Source organism: Fragaria vesca, linkage group LG3 (assembly GCF_000184155.1).
Source record: "Fragaria vesca subsp. vesca linkage group LG3, FraVesHawaii_1.0, whole genome shotgun sequence".
Taxonomy (NCBI): domain Eukaryota; kingdom Viridiplantae; phylum Streptophyta; class Magnoliopsida; order Rosales; family Rosaceae; genus Fragaria; species Fragaria vesca.
In genome coordinates, this window is record NC_020493.1 from 20793757 (window position 1) to 20805265 (window position 11509).

At 39.6% G+C, this 11509-nt stretch overlaps 2 protein-coding genes across 2 annotated transcripts; both read left to right on the plus strand.

Moving 5' to 3' along the window:
• The first annotated feature begins 783 nt into the window (after positions 1-783).
• On the plus strand, positions 784-2325 carry LOC101307292 (cationic peroxidase 1-like). The gene is made up of 3 exons (XM_004295980.1): positions 784-1008; positions 1445-1639; positions 1765-2325. Exons 1-3 carry the CDS (start codon positions 784-786, stop codon positions 2323-2325), a joined length of 981 nt encoding a protein of 326 aa, XP_004296028.1.
• A 1379-nt stretch (positions 2326-3704) lies between these two features.
• LOC101307576 (putative pentatricopeptide repeat-containing protein At1g12700, mitochondrial-like) lies at positions 3705-10503 on the plus strand. The gene is made up of 3 exons (XM_004295981.1): positions 3705-5069; positions 9333-9580; positions 10191-10503. The coding sequence occupies exons 1-3, from the start codon at positions 3705-3707 to the stop codon at positions 10501-10503; spliced, it is 1926 nt and encodes a 641-aa protein (XP_004296029.1).
• Positions 10504-11509: the final 1006 nt, after the last annotated feature.

Sequence of the window (11509 nt, forward strand, 5' to 3'; positions counted from 1 at the left end):
AAATTTCATGCAACATCAAATTCAATCAAAATATACATAACTAGATAGACATGATTGACATTATTCATTATATACGTACACACACAGATGAATATGGTAAACAGATCGATAATTTAACCAAGTTTAATTAGTTGTTCCATTGATATATTTATATGGTGTCGTTAGAACTAAGGATGCTTTTGTATTAGTTGTATTATTAATTTGGATACAACTAATGGAATCCAAATATACTTATTGACTTCTGGAGGATATTGAAACCGTTTGTTTCAGCTTATTATCTGGCCAACTGGCCAAGGGTGATGGAGCTCGGGGAAGTTTTCTCGTTGCTTATCTTTCATATACGTGGCTGTAGCTAGCCTCGAGGCCATTCTTATATCACTTTTGGGGTTTTGGTTTTGATGACTCTCCTTTCTGTTCTGCTTGTTTTTATTTTTTAATTTCTAGCTTAAAAAAAAAGTTGGTAATAAGGTTTTTGCTGGAAGAATTAAGTCCACGATCTCTGGAGTGCAACCTTGTACAAATAATTGAACTAACGAACCAGCAGCTACTATATTCTATATGGAACTGGCCTGTCTCGATACATAATTTGACAATGCATGCACCTAATAATTCTGAACTAGTCTACCACGTACTGAGATGATGATATAATTTAAGCTGGGGAAGATAACAATATTCTATGATCAGCTGATCACTATATATGGACACACACCGGCCTATTCGTCTTGTATATACGCAGTTCAGAGCTTCTTATATTGATCCCAAGTAGCTAAGTGAACAGCAACAATGGCCGGACGTCAATCTGTCTTAGTTTGGGTTGGTATTGTTGCTGCAGTAGCAATTGCGTTGATCCCTACGTGCACTACAGCACAACTTGATCCTGATGTGTATAAGAAATCGTGTCCTCAGGCATTGCCGATCATCAGATCAGTTGTCAAGAAAGCGATTAATCGCGAGGCACGCATCGGAGCATCGCTACTACGACTTCACTTCCATGACTGCTTTGTTAACGTAAGTTTAAGGTTAACGTATGCTCAGTTTTGTTAGCTCGTAGCGTTAGCTATATATTATCAGCATATTCTCTAACAGTTCGAACTTATTTATTCTGAGCAGACTATTAGTTGAGCGATAATTAACTCAGCTGATCTTACTATTTTTGTTATTGAAACTTCTGCTATACGTGCATGTATGCCATGCAAACAAACGATGCCTGATAGTGATCGAGTGATTCGAGTCCATGCAATGTACAATACAAAGCCCTTGAAATGCTCACACACTGTCATATTCACTTTCTCTCGCAAACTTGAACTTCATTTAGTTGAGCCACAAGATAATGGTTTCGTTTTGTTCTAGATTTGACACCTATACGTAAAATTTGCATATTAGTTCATGTGATACATTGATTAGTATGAACTCTTGATGATGATCTTGGGGGTTGTAATTGCAGGGGTGTGATGGATCAGTTTTGCTGGATGACTCTGCTAACTTCACTGGTGAGAAGACGGCATTTCCAAATCTGAACTCCATTAGAGGTTTTGACGTCGTCGATGATATCAAGGCAACTCTCAATAGCGTTTGCCATGGAAATGTGGTCTCATGCGCAGACATCTTAGCTGTGGCAGCTCGTGACTCCGTTGAGATTGTAAGTGTGAAAGTCTTCCGATCTTTAAAATGATTACATTAAACTCGATTGATAGTCTAATAATATAACATCTCACAAAACATTTCCGTTCTTATGTTAATTAATATTGTGTTTCTGTTATTTAGTTGGGAGGTCCGTCCTATTCCTATGAAGTGTTGTTGGGCAGAAGAGATGCAACAACTACAAGCATAAACGATGCCAACAGAAACCTTCCACCTCCGTTTTTCAACTTCCCTCAACTTCTTTCCAATTTTCAATCCCATGGTTTAGACCTACAAGACCTAGTCCTTCTCTCGGCTGGCCACACCATCGGACTGGCTAGGTGCACCACCTTCCGGACCAGGATTTACAACGAAACCAACATAGACCCTGAATTTGCAGCCTCCCTAAAACAAGGTTGTCCTTCAAATGGTGGAGATGACAACACGGCGCCGCTAGACTCAACGACAGCAAGATTCGATACTGATTACTTCAAGGCTTTGCTGGAGAAGAAGGGTCTGCTCCACTCTGACCAGGAGCTCTTTAAAGGCGATGGTAGTGACAGTGACAACCTGGTGCAGCATTACGCTAACAATCCGAAAGACTTTGCAGTTGATTTTGGAGCTTCCATGATCAAGATGGGTAACATGAAGCCTCTCACTGGATCTGATGGTGAGATTAGGCTCAACTGCAGGAAAATCAACTAGGTATATACGTGTCTGTGTGTGTGTCCAAGACCTATAATTAAGCTTGGATATACACCAGAAACTGATGTATACGTACACTTACAAATTTAAATAACCTTGGACATGTTTAGTCTGTATAAGCTTGGACATGCATCTAGATTGTGAGTTAGTGTACTAGTGTAATATGAATAAAACATATATGCATACGTGCTTGTATTCAATTGTGAAGTCACTCGGGCTTCAGAACCAAAACCAATAACAATAGTTGAACTTCATCTTCAGAACCCCAACCCAACGAGTTATTAATTTGTTTAATTAACTTGCTCGGAAAATTCTACAATTATCAGGGGTACCGGTAGAGCCATTGTGTAAAATTCTGTAATCAGGGATTAATGTTCTACACACTTCTACGTCTCCCGATCTCTTATATTCGATAATTTCATTGATAAGGCTTGACGGCAACTACATCACAGAGGAGCTATTGTTAAACTTAATTAATTGAAAATATAGCTTTCTTTTTGCAAACTGTTTATATACAAATCAGATTAATTTCATCATTGCACAATTTGCATGGTACAGAAGGCTAGCTGACTCCTCTCAACTAGACCAAGAGTATACAATATACATGCATATTCTCTCCTAGCTTCCGCAATTATTATTATTGTTATTTTAATAAGTATTCACTTGTTCCACCAGCTTAAAATTGGATTTGTTGACTAAATTGTTGACCATGCTAAGTATACATCTTCATGTGCTGGGCCTATGATATCAAATGTGCTGGGCTCTGGGCATCTGATCCATTATGTATTGGAATTTAATGACAAGTAACCCATAAATCAGTTGGGTGTTGGAATCTCCACGCACTCACGCAGAGATCTGAATCTGAGAAAACCTAAACAATTTTTTGCGAGATTTGGCGAAGCTCTCCAAGCCGATTCTCAGTTGTGAAATTGAGAAGATACACAGACTAGAAGGCGAAGACTTGTGGAAAGCTGAAAATGATGCGCATAACGTCTTCTTGTTGCAGCAGCAGCACAAGAGGTAACTCGGTTCTTCTCCCTACCACCACCGTTGTTGTTTTCATCAGCAATTACATGAGCAGAACAAGTAGAGCGTTTCATTCTCAACCTTCAGACCCAGCAAGATCTAGAGAAACCCATCGAGGAAATCTTGTGCCCAGAGTCAGAGATCTTCAACATGCCTTGAATGTGTTCGATGAAATGCTTCAAAGAAGATCTCTTCCTTCTGTTGTCCATTTCAATCAAATCTTGACTCAAGTTTCCAGATTGAAACATTATTCGGATGTCATCGCTATGAGTAAACAAATGCTTCTGCGCGGAATTCGTCCTGATGACTATACTCTTTCTATTATCATGAATTGCTTTTGCCATTTAAATAAAATGGGATTTAGTTTATCTGTGTTGGGACACTTCTTCAAATTGGGTCGTCAATCGAATGCCATCAGCTACAATACTCTAATCAACGGCTTTGTTCTCAAGAATAAAATTCAAGAGGCAGCACGGATTTTCAGCAAAATGCTGCAGGGAGGTCATTGCGTGCCCGATGTGGTTACTTTCAGCACAATTATAAAGGGACTCTGCCGGAGGGGTGACAACAATGCAGCTATTCAGTTGCTCAGGAAGATGGACGATAGAGGTTGTAAGGCTAACATAGTCATCTATAGCACGATCATTGACAGTCTTTGCAAGGACAGACTAGTTGTTGATGCAATGAACCTCTTCTCTGAAATGATTAGTAGGGGAATTGCTCCGAACGTTGTTACTTACACCTCTTTGATTCAAGGAGTTTGCAACACAGGTCAGTTTGAAGAAGCTACAAAGCTGTTATATGAAATGGCGAGTAGAAATATCTACCCAAATGTAGTCACCTACAGTGTCTTGGTTGATGGACTTTGTAAGGAGGGGAAAGTCGTGGAAGCCAATAGTGTGGTTGAAATCATGATCCGAAAAGATATTGAGCCGGATGTCGTTACCTACAATTCACTAATGGATGGTTACTGTTTGCGAGGTGAAATGGGTGAAGCAAGAAAAGTCTTTGATCTAATGCTCCGCAAGGGCCGCATGGTTGATGTTTGGAGTTGTAGTATATTGATAAATGGATACAGCAAACATAAAAAGATTGATCAGGCAATTGAGCTTTTTGAGGAAATGTTTCGTTTGGAAATTCTTCCCGATACGATTGTTTACAACACTCTTATTGACGGTTTTTGTAAAGCAGGGAGAATGCAAGAAGCAGAAAAGTTGTTCTCTCGGATGCTAAGTTGCGGCCAACTTCCAAATGTTGAGACTTATGCCATTTTGCTTGACGGCCTATGTAGCAGCCAACAACTTTCAAGGGCAATGGAACTGCTTAGAGAGATGGAAGACAACAAGATGGAACTGAATACTGTAATTTACAACATTATCATTAAAGGTATGTGGAAAGCTGGAAGACTTAAATCTGCAACAGACTTCTTCTCTAGTTTGTCATCAAAAGGAGTTGTGCCTAATGTGAGGACTTACACTATGATGATTAATGGACTCTGTAATGGAGGCCTGTTGGTTGAAGCGGAAAAGCTGCTTAGAGAAATGGAAGCGAAAGGCTGTTCTCCAGATGATTGTACATATAACATCATCATCCGAGGGTTTATTCATAACAACGAGATATCAAGGGCTGTGCAACATATTGAAGAGATGAAGGAGATGGGGTTCTCTGCAGACGCATCAACTATGGAATTGATAATTGATTTGTTGTCTAAAGATAAAGTAGATCCAGTTTTGTTGTCATTTCTAAAATTAAGAAGTTAAATTGAATAGTCTAATCAGTGTATATCCTTTTATTGAAGCAAAACATTGGTATCTCATCTTTAAAAAACTTCAAAACAATATCCCGCGTTCTTACCTCGACCGAAGTTTGATATCTTGAATAGTTATCTCCGTTAAGAAAAAATTGACGACAACCTTTTTATTCATGAAATGACCAATATACCTTTGAGTTTTTATTTTTGTTATTCTTTTTATATAATAAAAAGAATAAATCTTTCATAAGGGTACCCTTATAAACTTTGGTACTTTAAGTTTTGAAAACATCAGAATGGTAACTCAAGTTTTCACCTCGACCCAATTTTAGTACTTTTAGCCATAACCTCCAATAGGGTAACTGTTAGCTGGCCTCATCTGCCAGCTAGTTACCCAGAAGGCCAAAAGTAGAGAATGACTCTACCGGATAATAACCCAAAGAAAATTATCTGAGCCGTCGTGGGTGGAGCTTAACAAAGAGATCTTTAAGTTTTGAAAACATCAGAACGGTACCTCAAGTTTTCACCCCGACCCAATTTTAGTACTTTTAGCCGTAACCTCCAATAGGGTAACTGTCAGCTGGCCTCATCTGCCAGCTAGTTACCCAGAAGGCCAAAAGTAGAGAATGACTCTGCCGGATAATAACCCAAAGAAAATTATCCGTGCCATCATGGGTGGAGCTTAACAAAGAGATCATGAGTTAGGCGACGAAATGGAGAAGGGCTCTAATGAAAGCTTGGGAGAATAGAAATGATTATCAGAATTCTTTACTTTTGTTTATGGATTTCATCAATTGCAAACCCATGAAAACAATAACCCATGAATCTTTGATTTTGTTAATGAATGGAGACATGAAGAGACGAAAATAGCCTTTAAAAATTGCCACATAGCAACTCTCATAACAGAACTAACGGGTAAAAGTATTAAAATTACGTCGGGGTGAAAACCATTCTGATGTTATCAAAACTTGAAGTACCAAAGTTTATAAGGGAGAAAATATGAGATACCATTATGACGAATTTCTCTTTTTATTATATAAAAAAATAACAAAAATAAAACTCAAGGGTATATTGGTCATTTCATGAATGAAAATGGCTGCCGTCAATTTTTTTAACGAAGCTAACGTTCTAGATACCAAAGTTTGGTCGAGGTAAGAATGTGAGATACTGTTTTGAAGTTTTTTGAAGGTGAGATACCAAAACTTTGCTTTTTTAAAAAGTGAGACACTGTTTGGACAATTTTTCTTAGTCAAAACAGAAATTTCCCCAATGCACAAGGTTTTTGAAATTGATGCAGCTTTATATGTATTATATGCTTTATTTATCAAACTATCATTAGAAAGTACATCATTTTGTCGATGGACAAGAGTTCTAGCATTTCCGAATGGCGACGTCTGGTGTCTACCCAAGGGTGTGTCTACTCGAGCGGTTTGTGGACAGGTGTCAGCGGATGGTTGTGACACGTGTAGACAGTGTTTGTTTGCAATTAGTTAATTTAGGGGGTAAATACAGTGATGTATTTTTTTTGGTGGGGGGGGGGGGGGGGGGGGGGGTCTGGGTAAATACAGTGATTGTACGACGCCGGCAGGAGGGTAAGACGAGCAACACTATCTCCGGTCTGCCCGAACTCGCCGCTTCCGACTCAACTTTCGACGTCGTTGCAGGAGGTCGTGCCACTGTGCCAACACGCCGCCGATTGGATGAGGATGAGGTGATTTGATTGATTCATTGGTTGTGGTTTATGGGTATTTGGTTTTTAGTTATGGGTCTTTGTTCTAACTATGTTAGCTTTGTTGGGTTTGGATTTGGAGAATTGGAGTGGGACTGTAAATTTTAGGGGTAAGAGAGAAGAAGCTTTAGATTTGTGTTAGGCTTTCATGAATTCTTACTTGTTAGTTCCTGTGGGATGGGATAGGATGATCTGATGAGATGTGAGGAGAGAGAGAAGAAGACAAGAATGGGATGGTAACAACATCAATTACGGTTGTTTAAACGTATCGATACTTAACATCCCCACAAGCGAATACTAACAGATACACAACGGAACAATATCCAAACCGTATAAAAACACTCCGGGTAGATGCACCCTCAGGTAGACAGCAGAACTCACCTTTCCAAATAGGCGGTTAGATTTGTACATTTATTATATCTTGCCATAGAAAACTTTTTTTGTTTTTTGCTTTTGACAGAGAACAACATATTTTATTCAAAACTTAAAATATACACAGAGGCCCAAAAACCTCTTGGGAAGCAACTTAGAACATGGCTCAAAAGCCTCAAGCAAACAAACAACAAAGTAGAACAAGAAAACTGCAACATCTGACGAGTGGGACAAGACCACAACACCACCTCGAGAACGAAGTAGAGAATCAATCTGATCCAACCAAATCAAAAGCACAACGGAAAGACCCATGTAAGCCCAAAAGCTCCAACCATCAGATTTCTAGAGATTAATACAAACATCACCTTCACTATAACAAACCAAACATGCCATGAACGAAGAACCAAATCTCCCACAACCCAAATGAATCAGACGGGAGAGGGGGGTAGGTGTAATCCAGAAAAGGACCAAAGAAACAGGCACCGTAAGGCACACAGATTCTTAAAGCATGACCCAGTGCGATAGTGAGCAAACCTCACTTAGAGGGGCATCTGAACGAGACATATTAGCAACTGTTCGATCACTTCCAAAGAAGAGAGGAACCGGTTGTGATCGATCAGATTCAAAAGAATCCGACCGAAGAGGATCGTCAATCTTGGCAGAGGATAACCCATATTGGTAAAGTCAATGAAAGTAGAAAGAACCAAAAACCAGATGCTTCGGAACCATCGAAACCCACAAGGCCAGAAACAGAGCCAAGCTCCGAGAGGCACCGCCAGAAATGGTGGGGAAACTACAGAAAAAATTGCCGGAAAGCAAAGAAACAACCCTCAAGAAGAGGGAAAATTGGAGATTCATCTCTCCCCCAACTCCCAAACCATAGATCTAGATCGGCGATCTAGATCGGGCAAGAGAGAGGGGGGAGAAGAAGAAACCCAGATGGGTGGGTTTGGTAGAGAGAAGGCAGAGAAATTTTTTTAGAGAGAGAAAAAAGACCCAGTATCTTGCCATAGAAACTTAGCCGTACTATATTATGGCAAAGGAAGTTCCATTCCACTGAAGCGTGGTAGCCAGATTTGTTTGGCCATGAGTTTCAGTGAAAAGAACACTAATAGTTTCCTGTTATAATGTGCTATACTTCGATTAGATTAAAGAAGAATTTGCATTATTAGGGCTATATGAACATAATCAATGATAAATTATCATATACTCATCTTCAATATGAGAAGTCGCGTATCAGATGAAAATCTAACCCTCACTTGTGCCACACTTGCCCAGTTTAGTGCTTCTTCACTCTTCAGTGGGATACATTGTCGTGTATTGGAGTTTGATAACTTGTCACTGTCTTTGTTTTGGAGCATGATAACTTGCAGATTCCCCGACTGTGATCAAAATGGCATTTTATTACTTGATAGTAACAGTCATTAGTTGTTCCCTTAGTTTAGCAAGGTTTTTACATGATCCTGCACCTGCGTTAGAAAATAAATCAGTTCCCTTTATGTTTTTGGTACTGTAACAAAATGAAATGGTAAAAATTGGGAAATGAGTGATTTTAATAGAAAAAAACCAACCGATTCAAAAAACGTTCCTTGAAAAAGTTAAATATGGAATTATATAGATAGACAACCAAAATACAAAACTGTGATCTGATCTACTTATGGTACAATGTCTTCAGACACTTATCTTGTTGGCCTATGAGAATTGATCTAACTAGTTTAATAACGAACAAAGGAGATTCTGTTACTCAAGGACAAACAGTGAAAATAGGGATGAATAAGATCAAAATGAGGAGGCCGTGAGACAAACAAGCAGCTCTTCAATTGGAGTCTTCTTTTAATACTGTGTTACAGAATTTCTTCTACCTGTCACTGCTCCCGCATGAAAGTAGCTAGCCATCTCATTTCTGCTCCATTTCCATTAGACAAGTAGTATATTCTCTTGCAAATTTCCTCTGAGAAAGCTTCCCGGCGTATGAGCCTCTGTCTGCCGTAATAAAACCAGAAGATAAAGCTGATTATCTGGAAGCTTGCACAGACACAGCATTTAGACATAAATGAATAAAGCATTTATACAGAGGATTGACCAAACACTACCATTCTTGTTAATTAATATTGTGTTTCTGTTATTTAGTTGGGAGGTCCGTCCTATTCCTATGAAGTATTGTTGGGTAGAAGAGATGCAACAACTACAAGCATAAACGATGCCAACAGAAACCTTCCACCTCCGTTTTTCAACTTCCCTCAACTTCTTTCCAACTTTCAATCCCATGGTTTAGACCTACAAGACCTAGTCCTTCTCTCGGCTGGCCACACCATCGGACTGGCTAGGTGTACCACCTTCCGGACCAGGATTTACAACGAAACCAACATAGACCCTGTGATGCAGCGGAAATATAAACGTTGGAATCCACCAACGGCGACTTGAATCCACAAGTATGGTTTTCTCGAATCCACGAGAGAAATCTGGAATCCACCAGGGAATTGAGATAAACTCAAAAGTTTTTATTAATATCAAAAGGTTTTCGTCTACAACTGATAAAGGCTCCTTATATAGGAGCAAATAAACCTTAGGGCAACTAACAACAAAGCCTAAAAGCCCAAGGATTAAAAGAAACCAAATCCAAAATAAACTAGAAAACCTAAAATAATATTGAATGCCGAATCGGATTAACAAAATGATATCTTTTGGCCTATATCTGACAGGGCTCACTAAAGTGAGTCTTGTAGATCTCGTCGTTCCCATTCCGAAAAGGTATCATGCATCCCAAACGGATATTCTGGCCAAAAGATACTGCAAATTAGATTTAACAGATTTTGCGCGACAAACCCGAAAAGTCCAAAACAACATCTTCTTGAATATTCCAGCGGCTAGCAACCTCATGATACGAGAGTTACCGATCTTTAAATCATTCTTTCTGATTATTCACCGCTTCCTTACTTTTATTTTTTCTGTCTAAATTTGGCCCATTCTCGTTCTACATCACCCTGAATTTGCAGCCTCCCTGAAACAAGGTTGTCCTTCAAATGGTGGGGATGACAACACGGCGCCACTAGACTCAACGACAGCGAGTTTCGATACTGATCACTTCAAGGCTTTGCTGGAGAAGAAGGGTCTGCTCCACTCTGACCAGGAGCTCTTTAAAGGCGATGGTAGTGACAGTGACAACCTGGTGCAGCATTACGCTAACAATCCGAAAGACTTTGCAGTTGATTTTGGAGCTTCCTTGATCAAGATGGGTAACATGAAGCCTCTCACTGGATCTGGTGGTGAGATTAGACTCAACTGCAGGAAAATCAACTAAGTATAAATGTGTGTGTGTGTGTCCAAGATCTATAATTAAGCTTGGATATACACCAGGCACTGATGTATACGTACACTTACAATCTAATTAGCTTGGACATGTTTAGTCTGTATAAGCTTGGACATGCATCTAGATTGTGAGTTAGTGTACTAGTGTAATATGAATAAAACATATATGCATACGTGCTTGTATTCAATTGTGAAGTCACTCGGGCTTCAGAACCAAAACCAATCAACAATAGTTGAACTTCATCTTCAGAACCCCAACCCAACGAGTTATTTGTTTAACAGAAAATTAGATAAAAACCCAAAATACTAGATCTCTTTTAAGATAAACCCATTCTGTTCTAGGATATTCTCTATGTGTGCCTTGGCCTTATGCTAATAGGATATGTAGTTAGACTAGATCTATGTATTCATATCCTTACCATATTGGTATTGTGTAATTCCCTATATAAAGGGCTCCTATCAATGAATAAGATGACTCTCTTGCTATCTCTTTGTCTCTACACTTTATTATTCATCACGTTATCATGCACTTTGTTCTAACCCTAGAGCCAATAGCCCACCATTTTTTTCCAAACCCTAAAAATCAAAACCCTAAAATCGGGCAGCCTTGTTTTTCCTGATTTCCGACCAAAATTCCGACTGCCCTCCGCCGGAATTTTATATCCCCAGAAAGCTCTTTCCGTCACGGACCCAACGCCGCCGGCCTCACCCTGAGAACCGGCCGGAAAGTCTCCGAACCGGCCGCCGGAAAATTCCAGACCGCCGTCGCTACCGACCACCGGTTCACCACCTTCCCTTGCTCCGATCAACCTGAAATTTTGACAGAAGCTTCCCCATCCAGATCTGCTCCTCCTGTCAAATTTTCAGCCCCAAATTCGAAGTATAAGTAGGTGAAACGTTATTTCTCCTCTCGGCAGCCTTTAGAAAGGTATGTTTTGAAACCTTAAACTCTTCCAAGTTCAATAACTCGGGGAGGATAAAATCCTTTCCTCCCTTCT

Bases quoted from the DNA above. Each gene is read 5' to 3' on its own strand.
- LOC101307576 (XM_004295981.1), top strand. From the start codon at position 3,705: ATGGGATTTAGTTTATCTGTGTTGGGACACTTCTTCAAATTGGGTCGT. The intron at 5,070-9,332 runs GTAGATCCAGTT...TCTGTTATTTAG, and splicing joins ATTTGTTGTCTAAAGATAAA to TTGGGAGGTCCGTCCTATTC. The intron at 9,581-10,190 runs GATGCAGCGGAA...ACATCACCCTGA, and splicing joins GAAACCAACATAGACCCTGT to ATTTGCAGCCTCCCTGAAAC.
- LOC101307292 (XM_004295980.1), top strand. From the start codon at position 784: ATGGCCGGACGTCAATCTGTCTTAGTTTGGGTTGGTATTGTTGCTGCA. The intron at 1,009-1,444 runs GTAAGTTTAAGG...TTGTAATTGCAG, and splicing joins TCCATGACTGCTTTGTTAAC to GGGTGTGATGGATCAGTTTT. The intron at 1,640-1,764 runs GTAAGTGTGAAA...TCTGTTATTTAG, and splicing joins CTCGTGACTCCGTTGAGATT to TTGGGAGGTCCGTCCTATTC.